This window comes from Cetorhinus maximus, chromosome 4 (genome assembly GCF_964194155.1).
Source record: "Cetorhinus maximus chromosome 4, sCetMax3.hap1.1, whole genome shotgun sequence".
Taxonomy (NCBI): domain Eukaryota; kingdom Metazoa; phylum Chordata; class Chondrichthyes; order Lamniformes; family Cetorhinidae; genus Cetorhinus; species Cetorhinus maximus.
In genome coordinates this window covers 65,016,569-65,039,689 of record NC_135882.1, presented here as the reverse complement: position 1 = coordinate 65,039,689, position 23,121 = coordinate 65,016,569, and the positions used below count along the sequence as shown (strand labels likewise).

Here is a 23,121-nt window from a genome sequence, read left to right as displayed (position 1 = left end):
GATTTGGGATTACGCTTGATACTTTTGTTCAAAACTGTGACCGAATTGAAGCCAAATAATGTAGTCTGATGGTATGCAGCATGACAATTTTCCAAAATCCATCATGCTATTTAAGCAGCCAAAGTGGAATATTTTTCTACAGCTTCCAGCAGTTCTGGTTATTCACATTTTTAAAATCCAAGATCACAGGTGGATTTTTAAAAGATTATTCAGATAAAAATTTGTAATCTGATTGCACAGGAAGGTTGTGTGTCTCTGTGCATATACATATGTGAGATAAATAACAGGCACGTACAAATGCACATACACATAGCCACACCAAATGTGGGTCCCCCTCTCAACCCAGTACCATCAGGCAATGTTCAAACACCAGGAATCCACTGGTTAGCTAAATCTCTGCCTCACTTTTGTTTTCCACTGTGGTGCCAGGCAAGACGAACCCTTATCCAAATACTGCCAAAGCCTAGGACTCCCCTTTAAGCACAGCTGCATTCCACTCAACTCAGTACTGCTAAAAATCAGATATCTACCTCCACGGAAACATCTGGCATGTCATTTTGCAAGTATTCATCTTATCCTAAGGGAGAAAAATACATGGGTAAAGGAAAGCTGTGTCAAGAATCTGGAACTCCCTCCTAACAGCAGTGTATGTGTACTATGCCAGATGGACTGCTGTGGTTCAAGAAACTGGCTCGCTGCCGCCTTCTCGAGGGCAATTAGGGATGAGCAATATTTTTTTTCTCATCATTTACAGGGTGTGAGCTTCACTGGCTGGGTCAGCATTTATTGCCCATCCCTAGCTGCCCTTGAGAAGATAGTGGTGAGCTGCCGCCTTGAACCGCTGCAGTCCATGTAGGGTAGGTACACCCACAGTGCTGTTAGGAAGGGAGTTCCAGGATTTTGACCTGGCGACAGTGAAGGAAAGGCGATTTATTTCCAAGTCAGGATGGCGAGTGACTTGGAGGGGAACTTCCAGGTGGTGCTGTTCCCATCTACCTGCTGCCCTTGTCCTTCTAAATGGTAGCGGCCATGGCTTTAGAAGTGCTCTCTAAGGAGCCTTGGTGAATTTCTGCAGTGCATTTTATAGATCGTACACGCTGTTGATACTGTGCGTTGGTGGTGGAGGGAGTGAATGTTTGTGGATGTGGTGCCAATCAAGTGGGGCTGCTTTGTCCTGGACGGTATCAAGCTACTTGAGTGTGTGGGAGCTGTACTGATCCAGGCAAGGGGGGAGTATTCCATCACACTGCTAACTTGTGCCTTGTAGATAGTGGACAGGCTTTGGGGAGTCAGGTGGTGAGTTACTTGTCTCACGATTCCTAGCCTCTGACCTGCTCTTGTAGCCACAGTATTTATATGGCTAGTCCAGTTCAGTTTCTGGTCAATGGTAACCCGCCAGGATGTCGTTAGTGGGGGATTCCGAGATGGTAATGCCATTGAATGTCATGGGGCGATGGTTGGACTCTCTCTTGTTGGAGATGGTCATTGCCTGGCACTTGTGTGGTGCGAATGTTACTTGACACTTGTCAGCCCAAGCCTGGATATTGTCCAGGTCTTTCTGCATTTGGACATGGACTGCTTCATTATCTGAGGAGTCGCGAATGGTGCTGAACATTGTGCAACCATCAGCAAACATCGCCACTTCTGACCTTATGTTGGAAGGAACATCATTGATGAAGCAGCTGAAGATGATTGAGCTGAGGACACTACCCCGAGGAGCTCCTGCAGTGATGTCCTGGAGCTGAAATGACTGACCTCCAACAACCAAAACCATTTTTCTTTGTGCTAGGTATGACTCCAAACAGTGAAGAGCTTTCCCACTGATTCTCATTGACTCTAGTTTTGCTCGGGCTCCTTGATGTCACACTTGGCCAAATGCGGCCTTGATGTCAAGGGCAGTCACTCTCGCCTCACCTCGGGAGTTCAGCTCTTTTGTCCATGTTTGAATCAAGGCTGTAACGAGGTCAGGAGCTGAGTGGCCCTGGTGGAACCCAAACTGGCTGTCAGTGAGCTGGTTATTGCTCAGCAAGTACCGCTTGATAGCACTGTTGATGACCCTTTCCATGACTTTACTGATGATCGAGAGTAGACTGATGGGGCAGTAATTGGCCGGGTTGGATTTATCCTGCTTTTTGTGTGTAGGATGTACCTGGGCAATTTTCCATGTACGTGTGGATGCTAGTGTTGTAGCTGTACTGAAGCAGCTTGGCAAGGGGCATGTTAAGTTCTGGAGCATGGGTATTCACTGGCCTTGCCAGTGACACTTATGCCATGAAAGAATAAAAAGAAATCAAAGAAGTAATTTTCATAGAATAATGGACAGAGTTGTGGAATTCAGTCCTCAAAAGCAGCAGTAAAAATTCCAGAATACCATTTAATATAAAATTTGACTTTGTCACCCTAATTTAATGTTTTGATGATGTTCCCTAAATGGCATAAATACCTCTATTAGTATAAAACACTTAATACTCCTCCTTGTGCCCGCACCTTAGGAGATCTTCTAGTATTTTTATGCTTGAATGTTGTGTAATAAGGGATAAGGAATTTTAATGGATGTGAGCTTTCATTATGGTAATTTCTGCTTTAATGCCTCAATTGAGTTAATGGTCTTAATGCAATATGTTTAGGGGAAAAAAATAAAAACTATATTTGGTCATGCAATTGTGCTGCATATTGGATTGCCTGTAAATGGTCACCTACATGCACTCTCACAATATGAATATCTAATTGTGGAATATGTTTCTGAATAATTTGACAGAAAATGCTGGAAAAACGCAGCAGGCCTGGCAGCATCTGTGGAGAGAGAAACAGTTAACGTTTCAAGTCCGTATGACCCTTCAGTGCTGAAGAGAAGTGGAAATGTGATTAAATTTATACTGTTTAGGTAGAGCTGGATAGAAGGCCGACAATAGATGGGGACAAAGGAGGGATTGACAAAGATGCCATGAGCTGAAGAACAAAGGGAGTGTTGGTGGTGGTTAGTGCTAAAAAAGGTGCTAGTAATGGCATAAAGGTAAAAAAGCAGGATGTGACTATAGCAGGGGTAGCATTGTGCAAAAGAACAACTTGGAACAAATAACAGATGGCCCTGTGGGGGGAGGGGCGGTGGTGTGGGGAAGGAAAAGGATAGAAAATGGGATAAAAAGGGCAATAAAACCACAGGTAAATGAATAAAAATAAGTGGATAAAAAATAAAAATGAATGTAGAAAAAAGGGGATTAAAAAAGGGGGTGATGTTGGAGGAGAATGTTCATGGTCTGAAGCTGTTGAACTCGTTAAGTCAGGATGTTAAGTCCTGAAGGCTGTAAGGTGCCTATTTGGAAGATGAGGTGCTGTTCCTCCAGTTTGTGTTGAGCTTCACTGGAACATTGCAGCAGGCCAAGGACAGACATGTGGGCATGAGAGCAGGATGGTGTGTTGAAATGGCAAGCAACCGGAAGGCCTGGGTCATGCTTGCGGACAGACCCGAGGTGTTCCGCAAAGTGGTCACATCGCTTCCATTTCAACACGCCATCCTGCTCTCGTGCTCGCATGTCTGTCCTTGGCCTGCTGCAATGCTCCAGTGAAGCCCAATGCAAACTGGAGTAACAGACCTCATTTTCCAAATAGGCACCTTACAGCCTTCCGGACTTAACATCGAGTTCAACAAATTCAGACCATGAACTCTCTCTTCCATCCTCACCCCCTTCTTTAATCCCCTTTTTATTACATTCATTTTTATTTTTTATCCACTTATTTTTATTTTTATTCATTTATCTGTGGTTTTATCGCCTCTTTTATCCCATTTTCTATCCTTTTTTTCCCCCTCACACCACTGCCCCTTCCCCCACGGGGCCATCTGTTAATTGTTCCATGTTGTTCTTTCACACAATGCCAACCCTGCTATAATCACATTCTGCTTTCTTACCTTTATGCCACTATTAGCACATTTTTTAGCACTAACCACCACCATCAACACTCCCTTTGTTCTTCAGTTCATGACATCTTTGTCAATCCCTCCTTTGTCCCCACCTATCTCTGGCCTTCTATCCAGCTCCACCTGCCCCATCCCCGTTAAACAGTATAAATTTAATCACATTTCCACTGCTCTTCAGCTCTGAAGAAGGGTCATACGGACTCAAAACATTAACTCTGTTTCTCTCTCTCTCTCCACAGATGCTGCTAGACCTGCTGAGTTTTTCCAGCATTTTCTGTTTTTGTTTCAGATTTCCAGCATCTGCAGTATTTTGCTTTTAATCTGAATATTTTGATTTTTTCTTAAAGACTTTCTTTGTTATACCAGATTGTAACATTGCTCTGCAAATTTGTTTCCACGTGAGAATTAAAGGCATTTATGAAAGTATAGCAAAGCAGATGCCAATATGCTGGTTTACTTTTGGAGATTTCTAAACTAGAGTGTACTAAAACCAGTTTACTCAGCCTCTCCTTTTAGGACAGCCCCCTCATCACAGAGACAATATAGTGAACCTTCACTATACTGCCTCCATTGTAAGTACTAAAAATTGAGACCAAAACTGCGCACACTACTCCAGATGTGGTCTCACCAAAGCCTTGGACAACTGTAGCAAGACTTCACTATTACTGTACTCAAATCCTCTTGCAGTAAAGGTCAACATGCAATTTGCCTTACTAATTGCTTGCTGTACCTGCATGCTAACTTCCTGCATTTCTTGTTCAATCACACTCGAATAATCTCTCTGACCATTAAGCCATTGCAGAAGGCAGTTAAGAGTCAACCACCTTACTGTGGGTCTGGAGTCAAGTGTAGGCCAGACCAAATAAGGCAGGCAGATTTCCTTCCCTAAAGGATATCAGTGAACCAGATGAGTTTTTACGACAATCATTGACAATCACCGTTCTGAGACTATCAATTCCAGATTTTTAAAAATTAATTGAATTTAAATTCAATTCAGCTGCCATGTTGGGATTTGAAGCCATGACCCCAGAGCATTCACCTGCGTGTCTGGATTACTAGTGCAGTGACATTACCACTACACCACTGTCTCCCTTGTGTACTGTACAAACATTTCATTTGTGGTCCAATTAAGGCCCTACTCTAGCAATATTTTGTGTATCAGATGGGTTTTTACAACAATTGATAGTTTCATGATTGCCATTCCTGAGACTAGATTTGGATTCCAGATTTATTAATTGAATTTAAATTCCACCAGCCATTGCGGTGGGATTTGAATCCGTGCCCCCAGAGCATTTAATGGATTAATAGTCCAGTGACATTACCACTATCTCATTGTCTCCCTGAGAAATGTCCCATTTAAGCCCACTCTCTGCTTCCTCTCTGTTAAGCAGTCATCTTTCCATGCTAACATATTACCCCCAACTCCATGATCTTGCTCATAACCTTTTGTGTGATACCGTATTGAATGCCTTTTGGAAATTCAGGTATACTACATCTACTGGTTCCCCTTTATCTATCCTACTAGTTACATCCTCAAAAAGCTCTAATAAATTTGTCAAGCAGGATTTCCCTTTTGTAAAACCATGTTAACGTGTTCTAATCTCACTCTATACTTTTCTAAGTGCATTGTTAAAACTTCTATAATAGATTCCAGCACTTTCCTGATTTATGTGAGTCTAACTGGCCTGTAGTTCCCTGTTTTCTCTCCCCTCCTTTCTTAAAGCTTTGCTACATTTGCCAACTTTCAATCTGATGGGACTGTATTTGAATGAAGAATTTTGGAAAATCATAGCGCATACACTATCTCTGTAGCTATCTCTTTTAGAGCTCGAGTGTCAGCCTTCATATCCCAGGAATTTGTTGGATTTTAGTTCCTTAAGTTTCTCTAATACTTTTTCCTCTGATATTAGCCAGTTTTAATGTAGATAAACTTTTTCCAGAGGATTCTCAAAAATCTGCAGATCAGTACAGTTCACAAGAAGAATACTAAACATTAGCATGATGACAGAGTTCATTTAATTTACAAAACAGTCTGTGGCGGGAATGTGGGTTTTTCCTACAGAAAACTAATTTAAACAAGCTATTGATAAATGAAACCTAGCAGTGGAAGTTGCACTTTTTACATAGACTGACCTCATTTGCCATTTGCAGCCACATTTTAATGCTGCCAGGACATGACCTCTGAGCTTCCAGCTTTGATTAATTCATGGGATGTGGGCTTCGCTGGTTGGGCCAACATTTATTGCCCATCGCTAATTGCCCTTGAGAAGGTGGTGGTGAGCTGCCTTCTTGAACTGCTGCAGTCCATGTGGTGTAGGTACACCCACAATGCTGTTAGGGAGGGATTTCCAGGATTTTGACCCAGTGATGGTGAAGGAACAGTGATATGTTTCCAAGTCAGGATGGTGAATGGCTTGGAGGGGAACCTCCAGGTGGTGGTTTTCCCATCTGTCTGCTGCCCATGTCCTTCTAGGTGATAGTGGTCATGGGTTTGGAAGGTGCAGTCTAAGGAGCCTTGGTGAATTCCTGATTACTCTTAAGGACTTTCTGTGTCCGCACCTTATCTTCCAAGGAAGAGGAAAGTGTTCATGTAAGTGAAGTCCCCAGCAATAGATCTTTCTAAAGGTAGCATACTTTGATATTGCATCTGAGCACCAGAACATTAATTTCAGTTAATTTCCAGCTGCCATCACCTATGAGATTTGGCTCAACCAGTCCATCTGGCCTACAGCCGATACCCTAGTATGGTTGGAGGATACCCACTTTCTTTCAGCTCTGACCGTATGTGTCTAGGAGAGAGAGATGGAAGGAAAGACTTGAGGAGTGAAGATAAATTGGATGCAAACAGTGAGAAGTGTCTGCATGAGGTGTACACAGAGAAAAAGATGTTACACAATCAAAAGGGAGTGAGACAAAGAATAAGGTAGCAGGAACGAAGTATAAATAGTTCTGAAAAGCTAGCCTCAGTAATAGTGACTATGAAAACATCATCAATTGTTGTAAAAACCCACCTGCTTCTCTGATGTCCTTTAGGGAAGGAAAATCTGTCTTTCCCTGGTCTGGCTGACATGTCCAGATCCACAGCAATGTGGTTGACTCTTTTTAGCTGTCCTCTGCAATGGCCTAGTAAGCCATTCAGTTCAAGGGCAGTTAGAGATGGGCAACAAGTGCTGGCCTTGCCAGTGACATCCACTTCCCATGAAAGAATTTTTGGGGGGCATAATGCAAGATGAACATGCAAAATACACTGTTACAGTGGGCAATGCTCCTGTGTACCTCTAAGTTTGTGGGGTAAACTTTAGGGAGGTAGTGTATTTTTGCCTTGACTGTGGAGTGTAAATCATCCCAATCATGTTCTCTTAATATTGAAAACATCTGTAAAACTTTCCCATTTTTTTTTGCTTTCCTAAAATGCAGTCAATAAACTGACAACCCAGAAATTAGCAATAAATTAAACAGTTGCAGGAAGTCGAGATCCTTTGAACAGTTATGTTAGGTCCCCTGCTTTCCCAATATACAGTAACCATCTATCCCAAAAGACTGTGGCATAAGCACCAATGCAATTCCGTTACTTTGCTACATGGCAATTGGCTAAGAATTCAATTTGCGAGCCTTCATCTTTGCCACAGATGGTGCAGGCATAAATTGCTTGGCAAGATGGTGAAGCCTGCACAATGTTAACTCTTAATCCTGATGCACTTTCATCTTTTCTGTCTTCTCTTTCCTCTGTTCAGCTCCCTGATGCTGCACAACCCTTGAAGTGTGGCCTGTTTGCCATATCTTTCCAGCTTGTAGTATCAGTGTTAAGCTTGTGAACACCTTTTACCCCGAGCCTTGGTCACCCTGTAGCTTTGAAGCACCTGCAAACTTGCCAAACAAAAGATCCTTTGCATATGGCCATCTTATGATCTAAGCCAACTCGAGCATTAAAGTTTCCTGGTTGGAGTCGCTCCCCTGGTGGTAGCTTCCTGATGACTCTTAAGGACTTACTGTATCAGCACCTTACTTTCCATGGAGGAGGAAAGTCTTCATGTAAGTGAAGTCCCCAGCAATAGATCTTTCTAAAGGTGGCATACTTTGATATTGCATCTGGGCACCAGAACATGAATTTCAGTTAATTTTTAATTGCAAAGCCACCTTTGTTCATTGTTATTCTGTTGGCTTTTACCATACCAAAAGAAGGCTCAATATATCTCTAAGGAAGAACTCTCCTCTGGTGTCTCAGGGTTTCACCAGCTATCAATGATGGTAGCCTTTCAGTTCTCTAGCAAACTTGAGATCATTTGACAGCAAGAGCCTCACATTTCAATCCAGGAATAGTAGATTAGAAAGAGTTTTTTTGATAACTTTTTGGGTGAGGGCGAACAGGGCTGGTTGTTCTTTAGGGCTGCTGTGGGACTCTCGGCATGCTTTGTACAGATGAGGGTGACTCGTGTACACGTAGCCAAAATGAACAAAGAAACAATGGGACAAAAGCCCCTTTCTCAGCTGTACTGATTGGGACCAAATGCTTGGAAGGCTATGATATTTGTAAGGCTTCACAGCTGCAAGCAGTGTCAGGGCAGAACTGAATTGGATTGTCAACCATCACAGTGGTGAAGACATAGAGGGATTTGAAAACAGGGATAAGAATTTTAAAATTAAGGCCTTGCTTAACTGGGAGCCAGTGTAAATGAGCAAACGTGGGATTGATTGACAAATAGGACATTGTATAAACTAAGACATGGCAGCAGAGTTTTGGATAACCAAGTTTACAGAGCATGGAATGTGGGAGGCTGGCCAAGAGTGCGTTGGTGGAATAGTCTGGTTTAGCGATAACAAAGAAACGGTTGGGGGTTTCAGCAGCAGATGATTTGGGGCAGGGTGGTGTTGGGCAATGTGGAAATAGGTGGCCTTAGTGATGACGCGGTTTTGTGGCCTGAAGGTCATCTCAGGGTCAAATATAAAATTGTGAACAGTCTGGTTCTGCCTTTGACATTTGACAAGGAGAGGGATGGAGTTTGTGGCCAGAGAATGGAGTTTGTGACAGAGACCAAAGACAATAGATTTTCTTTAAAGTATTTAATTGGAGGAGAAAACTGCTCATCTAGTACTGGATGTCGGGCATACAGTCTGACAAATTGGAGACTGTCAATGTTCGTATGGAAACTAGCACTCTGTTTTCTGATAAAGTCACTGAAAGGCAGGATGTAGATGAGAAATATGAGGGGACCAAGGATATAGGTCCTTTGAGGATGCCAAAGGTAACAGTGCAGAGTGAGAAGAGAAACCATTGCAGGTGATTGTCTGGCTACGATAAGATAATGGAAGCGGGCGAGTAGTTCCACCTAGTTGGCAGATGGTGAAGAGATGTTGGGAGGAGGATGGTGTTCTTCCTACTGAAATGAATCACTTCTCTGCATTGAACTGCATTTGCCATTTGTCCACCCATTCCACCAACTTGTCAATGTCCTTTTGAAGTTCTACTCTATCCTCCTCACAATGCTTCCAAGTTTCATTTCATCCACAAATTTTGAATTTTTAAAAATTCTTTTATGGGATGTGGCTTCGCTGGCTGGGCCAGCATTTATTGCCCATTCCTAGTTGCCCTTGAGAAGGTGATGGTGAGCTGCCCTTTTGAACCACTGCAGTCCATGTGATGTAGGTACACCCCCAGTGCAGTTAGGGAGGGAGTTGCAGGATTTTGACCCAGTGACAGTGAAAGAAAGGTGATATATTTTCAAGTCAGGATGGTGAGTGACTTGGAGGGCAACTTCCAGGTGGTGTTCCCATCTGTCTGCAGCTCTTGTCCTTCCAGATGGTAGAGGTTGTGGGTTTGGAAAGTGCTGACTAAGGAACGTTGGTGAATTCCTGCAGTGCATCTTGTAGATGGTACACACTGCTGCTACTGTGTGTCGGTGGTGGAGAGAGAGAATGTTTGTGGATGGGGTGCCAATCGAGTGGGCTGCTTTGTCCTGGATGGTGTCAAGCTTCTTGAGTGTTGTGAGAGCTGTGCTCATCCAGGCAAGTGGGGAGTATTCCATCACACTACCTACTTGTGCTTTGTAGATGGTGGACAGGCTTTGGGGAGTCAGGAGATGGGTTACTCATTGCTGGATTCCTAGCCTCTGGCCTGCTCTTGCAGCCACAGAAACTTCCGTTTCTGGTCAATGGTAGCCCCCAGGATGTTGTTAGTGGGGATTCAGCAATGGTAATGCCATTGAATGTCATGGGGAGGCGCCAAGGTCTAGGCCATTTAATATGTATCAGGAAAAGCAAGGGTCCCAACACTGACCCCTGGGGAATTCCACAACAAACCTTCCTCCAGTCGGAAAGCATCCATTCACTGCTACTCCCTGTTTCCTATCACTTGGCTAATTTTGTATCCTTGTTGTTACTGTCCCTTTTACTCCATGAGCTGTAACTTTGCTCACAAATCTGTTTTATGGCACTGTATCAAATGCCTTTTGGAAGCCTGTGCACCAGATCAACAGCATTACATTCATCAACTCTTGTTATCTCTTCAAAAAATTCCTGCAAGTTAATTAAACACCATTTGCCCGTAACAAATTCACGGTGGCTTTCCTTAATTAACCTGCATTTTCCCAAGTGACTGTTAATTTTGTGCCTAATGATTGTTTCTAGAAGTTACCCCACAGCCGAAGTTAAACTGACTAGCTTGTAGTTACTGGGCTTATCTTTGCACCCTGTGTAATGTTTGCAATGAGGATTCTGCCACAAGTCAAGTTGATAACATTTAAAAGAAAATTGGATAACTTTCTTCCTTTTCAGGTACTTATCAGTCAGGGGTCTCGGGACAAGGTTTTGGGGTTGCGAGTTCTGAGGCCGTATTGGTGGCTGTGGAGTGGAGACATTGTCGGAAAAGTCCTGGGACAGACTCCAAGGTCCATTGATAGATGCACCCAGTTTTTCTTTTTCTCTGTTTGCAGTTCGCTGGGAGGGAGAAATGAACAAGTTTCGCACAGGCAGTCTCCAAACTCTTTCGAGTTATCAACAGTCACAGATTGCAACTCTTCCAAGTACAATCACAGTTCTTGGTTTCCGGGAGTGGGACATGAACCCACAACCCTCTGGTTCAAAGGCGAGGGTGCTATGAACTGAGCCACAGCTGACACCAAGTGCACTGGTCTGCATCAAATCTCTATTGATCAAGCATTGGCAATTAGATGTGCACCATCAACCACGCTGCCAGATTTTGAGAGACTGTGTTGCAACGTGCATGCCCATGTGTCTCATTAGGCCTGTAAGATAACATTTTCACAAAATAGTTTAAGTACATGATTTCCATATGTTTAAAGTCAGTATTTCTTTAATAATTAAATAGTGATGGTTACTATCCTGCTGTTTTATTTTGGTGCCGCCCCACCTTGCTCTGGGGTCACTGGGAAATATTTTGGGAAGCACAGAGAAATAATACCTCAAAACAGCAGGAAAATATGACCATAATAGTTAACCCCAGAGGTGATACTGATGCAGGTCTGGCGGGCCTCTGCCATAATTACTATAAGGAACATCTTTATACTGGTATCAGAATTTTGGATTTGTTTTCAAGTTTTGAAAATTGCATCTGGTTAGTTAATTCATAACAGTCTATCATGTGAAGATTAAGTTTAGGTTGCATCTTTTAAGAAGTGAAGTATTCTATAGCGCAGAAGTAGCCAAATTTACTGAACCAAAGAGCCACATACGATAACCTTCAGATGTTCAAGAGTCGCAAGACCTGAACAAACTTTACACAGGCTGATTACAGCTAATACAGGATCATGGGGCCCTATCCTGGGCGCAAGTCTTTGATAATCCAGCTGATGTGTTGTCAAGTCTGTAAGAAGGAGCTCCGTCAAGTGTTGCTTTGTAAGGACTGCACGATGTTTCAACTTTACAAACTTCATTACGGAGTACAGCGATTCACAGCAGTATGTTGTGCTGAAAATTGAAATGAGTCACATACTAGTTTTCTTGAGTTGAGGATATTTTTCTTTCTGGCACTTGCTTCCAGAACTTGATGCATAAATCGCAACCTACAATCATATTTAGACCCTAGTTCAACAGTTCCATTTCTACAACAGATGTTTCTGTAACCAGAGGTTCGAGAATCGGACAATCATTGTTGACCACATCAACCATAAATGGGTTTACAAGAAAGGTGAAGCAGAATCTCAACTTATGCAAGTCATCAAACCTGGCTTAAATTATCAAGCAGTCCATGTAATTTATCTCTGTATTCTTCGTGTTTGTGATCTTTTACTACAATATCAGGGACTGTGTTTACCCTCCTTTTGAGACGGGAAAGTGGTTGAAGTTTCTTGACAGTATGTCTCTTTACAAAAGCCTTACTTTATTCTGGAAGCTGAAAACTCTGAGTAAGGTCAGAAATGATCTTATCCTTCCCCTGAAGTGCCAAGTTGAGAGTTTGTAGATTTTTCCTAATATCAGTAAGAAACATCAGATCCTGCATCCATTCTTCATCTTCCAGCTGTGGATAGGATATTTTCTTCAAGTAAAGCAGTGATAGGCTCCAACAGTTCCACAAACCTATAAACAACATCGCTGGTTGACAACTACCTCACAGTGCAGTAGAAAGAGACATCTTCAGGCTAGTCTTCAAAATCCAGCTAGTCAGTAAAATTTTTGAACTATCGGAGAGTCTTTCAATTTGAGCGGTGAAATTGACCATTTCAAAGACCATTTTCATAACGTTGTCGTACTTGAAGTATCTGGCTGCTAGATGTTCACGATGAATGATGAAATAAACAGGGAGAAACTCCGGAAATTTAAGACCACTTTAAGAGTGGAATTAGGCCTGCATTTTTCCCCACCATTGCAGACGCTCCATCCGTTGCAACACTGATGAGTTTATTCAGTGGTACATTGGCATTTGTCCATGCTCTGCCAAGTGCGTTTTTATGTCAACACCATGTTGTCTCTTTTAGCACCACTAACTCCAACATTTCTTCTTTCACAATTACATTTGAGGAAAAACAAACAAGTATCGCCAATTGTGGGTTGTGTTGTATGTCTGTGGATTCACCAAGAGCTAAACTGAATGCTAGTGAATTCTTCAGATCATTTAGTATCTTGCTTGCAACATCACTAATCTGGGAGATACGCCCTAGTGTTGCATGAAATTGGAATTTGTGTTATTAGTCCCTGAATTTGTGTGTTTTTTGGGCCTAAAACTGCAACAACTTCAATATTTTTCTGAACAAATTCTCCAACAGAGTATGGATGTTTAGCACGAGCAATATACCATGACGTAACAAAACCAGCTTTGGTTGTTGTGTCAGCTTCCATACTGAATGTTGAAAGTATTGTCTGTTGGCTATTTGGGGATGATTTTAACACGGTTAACTTGTTTTTCAAAATTCTGATTTAGGAGGATACGGAGACAAAAGTTTTGGTGATCTTCCTCCCATTCTGGCTTAAAATTTCTGTTTTTATCTTCATACTTTTGTTTCCTACAGTTTGACAATGTCATTCTCATTCATTAAGTTTATACAGGGTTAACACTTAAATCTAAAGCTATTTAAATGCAACTTATGTTTATGACCTGTAAACACAATTTGTATCCTGAGTGTCTCATGAGGGTTTTCAGTCTTCACTTTCGAAGATTCTGCCTTGGAATTTTCTCAAAGACGTTCCAACTTGGATGGCTTCAACAATTGCCCACCTTATAGGGTTTCAGTCTCGCCTTCTGAAATTCATGTGCCTGGATTCTCAAGCACCAAATTACAAGCACCGTTTCAGCTCTTTGGCTGCTCTAAAGGGGTGAAGGGTTATGGGGGTAGGTGGGAGTGTGGAATTGAGGGTACAGTCAGATCAGCCATGATCTTATTAAATGGCAGAACAGACTCGAGGGGCCAAGTGGACCTACCTTTAATTTGCATGTTCGTATCATACCTTTGCCCCAGTAGCCCGCAGCATGGAGTCACCTATCTTTGGCTGTCTTCTTGGATCTTCAGGTCTTCTCCCGAGTAAACTTCACTTAAAGTCTGCTCCCTGCAGTGCGTTCTTTGATTGGAGATTGTTTCTCATTTTCGTAACTCAACTGGAATCTGTTCCTGTCCCTTGTTTCTTGTCCCTGTCTTGGGACCTCCCCCTGTCCCCCTCCTTTGTCTCCCTCTCTGAGACAATTCCTGATTATGGTGCTCTGCATATGGTCACCTGACCCGGGTTTTCACGCCCTCTTTCCTATGTGCAGATGTTCCCGGCCTGCATATGCATGGAAAGTCCGAAGACTTTCGGGACTTGAGTTCCCAACAAGCAAGTAAGTTTGTGTTTTGAATCACTGTTTATACTAAATTGAGGCGTTAAATGATGTTCAGACAATATTTTTCCACGTATTCATTTGTAAGTGCCAAAGAGCCGCATGCAGCTCGCAAGCCACGGTTTGGCCACACCTACTATAGAAGGCAAGGTATTCAGATAACCTTCCAAAATGTGATGCAAAATATATTGCATTTTTGGAATTGGAACAGCTGGATCTAAATTGAAAAATTAGACTAGCTTACTGACTCAATTTAGTTATACTGAAATGGCCATTAAGTGCAGTTACATGACGTTTTTCATTGATGAAGTAATAATGTTATTCAGAATCCAGTGGAAAATGTAGCCTTGACTAATTGGGAGGGTAGATTTGCACAGAGTAGGAGGAACGCTATAAAGCCAAGTGTTTATCCCATTGGTCGACCAATGAATGACTTCATTTCTATATTATAACTTCCTTTGATTGAAAACAGTAATTCTTGCATTGATATTTTATGCATGAATTGGAATTATCCTGTCTTCTCTTATTTCTACTAGTAAATAAAACTAATGGGGAAAAAACATGGTATACTTGAACGAGCATTGTGTATTTGTTGCAGGTGGAACTTGCCTGAGTATTTATGTTTCTGCAAGTGAACAAGCTGCAATTCTCCTTGTAATCATAATGCAGTCTCTGTTGGTTCCAGATGCTGTGATCATTCTGTTAAATTGCACTGCACATCAGAATTAATTGATTTAACCTTTACTACTGCAAGATCTGTTGCAATATGTTTTTGGAAATGCAGAGCAGGTCTAGACTCATTGCTGAAAGTTGAAACAAGATTATCAAATCTTGATTCCTCATGTAGAGATCTAATGGCCTGGGTCAACACAGTATTCCTTCACTCCCAAGTTAAAAAGAATTGCCTGAGCAAAATGTTCCCACAAAACTTGGCTAGCTTAAAAAGCACAACCTCCCACAAAATCTGTCAAGCCAGTCCACTTTATAGATTCAACTATCAGTCAGTTGAACTACTAATAGCATTTGTCTTAGTTATGACCAGTTGTTTTGATGGGAGATGATGTATCGCATTCACTTCAAAGCTAATTCAAAGACGAGTTCTACAAAAGCAGGATGTTTTACTACTGGCTTCCAAAAGCTGTAAGTAAAAATTTAAAAGGAAGGTATGCAAAAATAGTCGTGTAGATTGCAGCATATAAATCAACCCAGCATAAAAGACAACCTAATTTTATTCAGTGTTAAAAGTTGTGTTTAGGCCTACACTTGACATAGAATTCAACCCCCCCACTCCCGCCCCACTTTTTCTACTGAGACATTCTATACTCGCATTTGGAGTCAGTCTCAAATTTTCCTCTTAAATGCATGTTTTACTCACCTTATAAGTTGGCGCATGGGATCCAGCAGGTGATACAGGCCTGAGAAGATGCGCAGTCCTCACATGGTAAATTAACATAAATGGGCCCTCCTGAAAAAAGAATGAAGTACAAAGCTGGTTTCAAGCTAAAGGTCACATTTTCTAACTCGTCAAATAATTATGCTGCAGTGATGGAATTTGGTGTTGGTTTTTAAAAGAAAACTGGTGCAAGAATGGAGAAGGAATCCACCTTGAAGAAGATGCCTAAGACTGTGCAATGAGAACAGGGACCAACCTGGTTGATATTGAGAAGCATCTACCCAAATGGGTCCTCAAATTGTCAGAATGGTTACATTGTCATCAGAAATGCAATGTTTATGAATGCACTTAAGTGGACCAAATCAAACTCCAAGTCCAGTCAAGATTTCAGAGCAGCAGTTAATTGGTGTAGCTGCTTTATGAAGCAAAACTGTCTAGTGCTCTTGCAGAAGACCAAGATGGCTCAGAGACCAACAAAAGGCCCTAATGCCAAAAAGCAATTCAGGATCACGTGGCGGCAAGAACTCATTATATCATGTTGGCCACATGGATGAAACGCCCTTGAATTTCGATATGCCTTGCAGCCAAACTGGGGACTGGAAAGGTTCAAATAGTTCTAGTGAAAAGCACAGGACATGAGAAGATAAGATTCATGATGGTGCTTGGCTGATGGAACAAAACTAATGCCTATGGTAATTTTCAAACATAAAACCGTGCTGAACATCAAGCTCCCTGCAGGAATTTTTGTGCATGTCTGTAACAATGGTTGGATGAATGAAGGCTGAGTGAAGTCATGGACTGATGATATGTGGAATAAGCATCTTAGTGGCCTATGTAAAGAACGCAGCTTATTAGTGTGGGACATGTTCAGATCCCACATGACCGATGAGATCAAGAGGCGCTTAAAAAGAAATAACACCCAAATCGCAGTTATATGAGGGGAGCTGAAGTCTGTAATTCAACCTTTAGATGTGTGCCTAAATGGGCTATTCAAAGATCATATTCACACCAAATGGAATCGGTTGGATGGTTGATGGAGAACAAAACTTTCAGAGAGAGGAGATATGTGCGCTGCCCTACTTCATGTTTTGTGTGGTTTCGTCATCAAATCATGGGATGCCATTAATGCACAAACTGTCATCAGATCATTCATAAAAGGCAGAATATCCAATTCAGAGGATGGCGAGGGAAATGATTTGTTGTGGAGAGGTGATTCTGAAACCAAAAGTAACAAATCTGATCGAGAATGTGATCCTTATGATGATGCCATAGCCAAAGTGACAATATCAATTCAATGAATTCATTGCGTTGGATGCAGAAGAGAATGAAATTGACAGTTTTTAAAACTTTTTGATTGTGGTTAAAGACATGCTTGCAGAATTAATTCGTTAAATAAGAAGTGTCACATTGATTGAATTGCCACTGGGTTTTTTTTTCCACGTTTCAAGATGGCAACCACCTAAATCAACACCGGTTGTTCACATTTTATACTGTGTATAAGTCAATCCTCATTTTTGGAAGGTTTTTCGAGGCTTCAAAGGTTTACTTGTACGCTGCGATCTACAGTATGTTTAAAGTTCATTTTTTTCCAGTTCATTCTACGGCAAGAGCAGTTTCAGGGACATTACTTCTCTTATGCAAGGTAGACTTTACAAGCAGTCTGCTTAAACCTATCGAAGGCACTAGGCCCCCTAAGTTCAGTATATATACAAAATTACTGGTGTCTATTTCAATTAACTGAATTGTATATATGTTGCATATTTTTATGCTAAGTGTAAAGTGATGTTCAGACCTATAAAGATGCATGAATTCAAAGAACTTTATGTTGTGCATTTCCTTTAAGACTTGATTAACTTTGCTGGTTGTGTGCATCACGTCGAAAGTATTTTCATTGTTGGCTATATAACATGATATCATATGTAATTATGAGCAGGAGTAGGCCACTCAGCCCCTCGAGTCTGCTCAGTCATTTAATAAGATCATGGCTGATATGATTGTAACCTCAACTCCACATTCCTACTTACCACTGATAACCTTTCACCCCCGTGCTTCGCAAGAATCTGTCGACTTCTGCCTTAAAAATATTCAAAGACTCTGCTTCCAACACCTTTTGAGGAAGAGAGTTCCAATGACTCGAGACTCATTACATTAATAACTGAAAATAGTGTTGTTCAAAACTTTTAACAGATTGTAGTAAATAAACTGCATATGAATTCTATGTCTGCTAGGTGATGCTTCAATTGGTAGTCAAAACAAATTCAAATGCCCGCATTGTAATTACATTGCCAAGTATCGGCGCACGTTGAAGAGACATCAGCTGATACATACTGGAGTGCGGTCCTTTGCTTGTGACATCTGTGGAAAGTTGTTCACGCGAAGAGAACATGTAAAGAGACATTCCTTGGTAGGTATAATTGCTGTTTTTAAATATTGTACTTCTATGACTGAAGATTTTAGAGTCTTGCGTGCTTCAAATTGGGCATAAATTTATTTGGTATACAACAATGTCTTCATACAGGTTTTTGTTTGAATCAATGCATGTTGCTTTCTTCAGGTGAGAACCAAATGAAACTGGGCCATTTATTTCAGGGACTGTTTTAATTGTACTTTATATAATAACTTAATGGTGAGAGGAGCCAAAATATTTAATTTATAATAGCTTTTGTATTGCTATTCAACATAATGTAAAAACAGGAGGCAATACATGAGCTCCTTGTACTCGTTCGAAGTGAGGGTGGAGGGGAAAGGAGTTCAAGGAGACTTCTGGATTGGAGTAAAGCAGTTGAGGATTATCTTTGTTTTCAGTAATATGGAGTAGTGGAAGGTTTTGGCAAAGCAGAATGAGGCCCAATAATGATTGATATGGTTTGGATGACTACAGCAATTGTCCACCAGAATATCAAGTCCATACCACTTAGACTTCAGGAAAGAAAGATGGGGGCCTTTACTAGGAGAACAACTACGGCAGGAACGTCTTGCTGTGGACAGAGACTTCCAAGTTGGAGATGAGGAAGCGATTGAGCAAATCAACCATTGCATAAGTATTGATGCAAAGAGAGGACCAAAGTCTAGGCAGTAGGAAGCTTGGAAAATGCATTTGTAAGTCACTAGGGAGAGACGACCCCACGCACAATTTCTAATATGGAGCTATTATTCAGGAGGAGGAAATCTGGCCAATTTTTCTATATCAAGGAGATAACTAACACAATTGTATTCTCACCACCAACTAAGATCTGCTAACTTATCATGAACCAGGCACCAGACTTGCAACTATCTTATTCTGTAATGCTAGGCTACATAAGAATTTACCTATTGAGCCATTAGATTAATTAAGAGTGAGCTTGCATTTAAAGACTGCTGACCAATTGCAGCAAGGTCTCGCAACAAGAAATTTTAAAATGTTGACCCAAGATACCAGGAGAGCTTCCTTGTTCTGCAAATAGATCAACTGAGGCGGGAGTCGGCCTAGGTTTAACATCTCTTCTGAAAGAAAGCACTTTTCACCACGCAGCATTTCCTCCATACTATACTGAAGTGTTGGCGACCCAGAGGCGAGAGCGCTACAGCTGAGCTAAGGCTGGCAGTAGTTGACTAGTAGGATATAAACTTCTTAAAGGAACAGCTTTTCAGTACAGGAAATAGGAGATTCCATATTGTGTGTGAAGAGCAAAAGAATGAAAATTGTACATTTGGATGTCTCTTCCCAACGTTGCATGAAAAATACATTTCACACTATCTCAATTTTATCTCAGCAAGTCTCGCCTGTAAGATTGACCACTACTCAAGTGCATCTGCTGCTTCCCTTTCTCATTACGCACCAGGCCAAACCTCTCCCTGAGCTCATAACCACTCTTTATGCCCTCCTCAAAAAAGCTACTCTTACCCCCTCTGTTCTTGTAAACTACTGCCCCTCTCTGACCCCTTTCTATGAAATCCTTGAACATGCTGTCTTCCAATTCCCTGCGTATCTCCTTGATCCATGTTTGAATTGCTCTGATCAGATTTTCAGTACTGCCCTATCACTAAAACAAGCCCCAATCAGAATTACAAATGATATCTTCTGGCTGTGATGACACCTTACCTGTGACCTTTAACACTATCAACAATGCTAGCCTTCATCAACGTTTCTCTGGTATACAACTCTAGGACTCCTCTTGCTTGTCCCACTCTTAAATATTTGACCATAATCAGAGCATCACCAGCATGACTTGCCTTCCTGTCCTGCACCATTAACTCCAGTGTCCCCAAGGATCTGTGCTTGTCCCTTATCTTGCTTATTTACATGCTACACTTTGGTGATATCATCCCAAGACATGGGAATTGGTTTCCACAAGTACCTCTACCAAACCTAGTTCCATCACTTCCCAGAATCCCCCCTCTGCTTCTGTTATCCAACTGCTTGTTGGACATGCAATTTTAGATGAGCCACATTTCTTCAAGATAAACATTAGGAAGACCAAAACCATCGCATCTTCAGTAGTTGCCATGAGTTCCATTGTCTTGGGCTGAATCGCTTTCCACAGCTTTGGCATACTAGTCAACCCAACGATGAACACCTGACTCCACATTGCCTCCATCACAACATTTGGCTGTTTTCTTCATCAGTCCATCTGTCACTGAAACCCTCATCCATGTCTTTATCTTCAGACTCTGTTTGTTCCTGTGCTATCCAGATTGGCCACCCATTAATTTCAGCTCATCTAAAATTTAGCTACCTGTATCCTAACCCACATGCCATCCTCCTCACTGATCACCCTGTCCTTGCTGACCTACATTGGCTACCTGTTTCTCCCGTGCCTTTAATTTACAATTCCTATTCTCATGTTTAAATCCCTTCATGGTCATACCTCTTTCTATCTCTAACCTCCTCCAGCCTTGCAAGCTGTTACAAACTCTGTGTTGTCCAGCTTGACCTTGTGGATTTCCTCCAGCCTTGGCCTATCGTTAGTAACCATGTCTTCAGTCACTTTGAATTTCCTTCCTGAAACACCCTCTGCCTCTTCATCTTCCACTCCTCATTTAAGCACTTCCTAATAAGAAAATAAAAAAAATAAAAATCCACTTTGACCAAGCTTTTGGCTTCCCCCTCCTAATATCTTTTGGTTCTCTGCATATCTCCTTGATCCATGTTTGAATTGCTCAGATCAGATTTATTTATTTCACAGAATCTCACAGTGCAGAAGAGGCCCTTCGGCCCATTGAGTCTGCTTCATAACTTAAATGTTTCATCCCAGGCAACATCCTGGTGAAACTCCTCTGCACCCCCTCCAGTGCAATCACATCCTTCCTATAATGTGGCGACCAGAACTGCGCATAGCACTCCAGCTGTGGCATCACCAAGGTTCTATACAACTCCAACATGACCTCCCTACTTTTGTAATCTATGGCTCGATTGACAAAGGTAAATGTCCCACATGCCTTTTTCACCACCCCACCAACATGCCCCTCTGCCTTCAGAAATCTATGGACACACACACCAAGGTCCCTTTGTTCCTCAAAACTTCCTAGTGTCATGCCGTTCATTGAATACTTCCTTGTCAAATTACTCCTTCCAAAGTGTATCACCTCACACTTTTCAGGGTTAAATTCCATCTGACATTTATCTGCTCGCTTGACCATCCCGTCTATATCTTCCTGTAGCTCAAGACACTCAACCTCACTATTAACCACCCGGCCAATTTTTGTGTCATCCGCAAACTTACTAATCCTACCCCCCCACATAGTCATCTATGTCGTTTATATAAATGACGAATAATAGGGACCCAGCACAGATCCCTGTGGTACGCCACTGGACACTGGCTTCCAATCACTAATGCAGCCTTCTGTCATCACCCTCTGTCTCCTACAACTAAGCCAATTTTGAATCAAATTATCCTGTATCCCATGTGCATTTGCCTTCTTTATAAGTCTCCCATGTGCTGGCCATATATATCTCTGTGAAGCACTTTATGATGATTTTCCATGTTCAAGGTGCTATATAAGTCCAGGTTGTTATTTTCTTTGTTCTTGTTTATTTTGTATTGTATGGTAAGTTTGATGCAGCACACCTTCCACTTATAACTCCGGTTACCCTGGGCGCTCCAATGTCTGCAGCTGGCCCTATGCCCTGCTTACAGGATAGTAACCATATTTTTTGAACTTGGCTACCCCTTTTCAGGTTGGTGAGGTAAACAAAGCCATCTTTAAGAATCAGTAAACAGTGCTCTAGGCATCAGCTGGGGGTGGGGAGTGGGAGAGCATTCTAACCATTAGCGGTCTTTTTACACGGTGCTTGTCACCTTTTAAGATGTGTATAATTTTACAACCTCAGCTGAAATCCTTGGACTGAAAAATGTGGACTTGAATAAGGGCTTATTGTAGACTTGGAGGATTCTCAGCTGAGACAGCATTCCAACTTCCTCTTCCCACACTGTCCAACAAATTAACCAGCTTTCTCTTTGTAAAAACATACATTTGCATGTTCAATAGAAAAGCTGAATAATGTTATGGTGCAGTAGCAGCCATTGCTTCAACCACGAGCTTAACCAGAAAACAAATATTAGCAGTAGGATATGCAAGTTTTTCTGTTTTTGTAGAAGTTTATTTCACATGTTAATTACACCTGATTTGTTTTTTTCTTTTTCAGGTACATAAGAAGGATAAAAAGTACAAATGTATGGTTTGTAAAAAATTCTTCACTCTGGCAGCCAGTGTTGGAATTAGGCATGGATCGCGACGTTATGGCGTATGTTTGGATTGTTCCGGGGGTGATAGACAGCCAAAAGGTGACCATGGTGGCATGGACCTGATGGTTGATCCAGAATTTTTTAAGGAACAGCAGGAAGAACAAGAACAACCAGGAGGACTGGAGCAGGAAGAAAATGAGAGAATGGTTGATGAAGATGTAGCAGATGAAGATGGAGGAGGGGAGATGGATAGAGAGCAGTGGGAAGATGTTGGGGCTAGTGAGACCTATGTTATATTAGACAATGACTAGCTGGCACTTAAGCCATTATGTTATAAAACTGAAAAGTGTAACTATGGTTGTTCACTGTATAGACCCTATGAATTTTATCTGAATTGCAATGATTATGGATTGGCAACAAAACACTAAATTTTCCATATTTTGCTGACAGCTATGAACATTGGATAATTATTGATATTTTAATTGTAGTAAGAGTGGTTTCACAACAGTAATGATGAAAAGAATATTGGAGTCAGTGATGGGCAATTCCTTAAAATAACGGATTGAAATTACAATTTCACTTCCCTAGAATCTATTTGGAAAAAAAATTGTGCAAAAATGCAGTAGTCTGTGACTTGAAGTACATCTATTGTACAGGAGTGCAGGAGACTGTCTCACTGACTGGAATATAAAACAAATTTCATTTGAGTGAACACAGAATTTCTAGTAAGACTCAGCAGGTCTGGCAGCATCTATGGAGAGAGAAACAGAGTTAACATTTCGAGTCTGTATGATTCTTCAGAGCTATGAAGAAGTCATATGGACTTGAAACATTAACCCTGTTTCTCCCTCCACAGAGGCTGCCGGATTTGCTGAGTTTTGCC

At 41.6% G+C, this 23,121-nt stretch overlaps 1 protein-coding gene across 1 annotated transcript in view; it reads left to right on the top strand.

Moving 5' to 3' along the window:
- The window catches only part of zbtb10 (zinc finger and BTB domain containing 10), a 113,156-nt gene extending 90,319 nt beyond the window's left edge, over positions 1-22,837 (top strand). Inside the window, exons 4-5 of the mRNA XM_078540257.1 lie at positions 17,802-17,977; positions 22,199-22,837. Coding sequence (XP_078396383.1) covers positions 17,802-17,977; positions 22,199-22,549 — 527 coding nt within the window. The 3' untranslated portion in view covers positions 22,550-22,837. The remainder of the gene's footprint in view (positions 1-17,801; positions 17,978-22,198) is intronic.
- Positions 22,838-23,121: the final 284 nt, after the last annotated feature.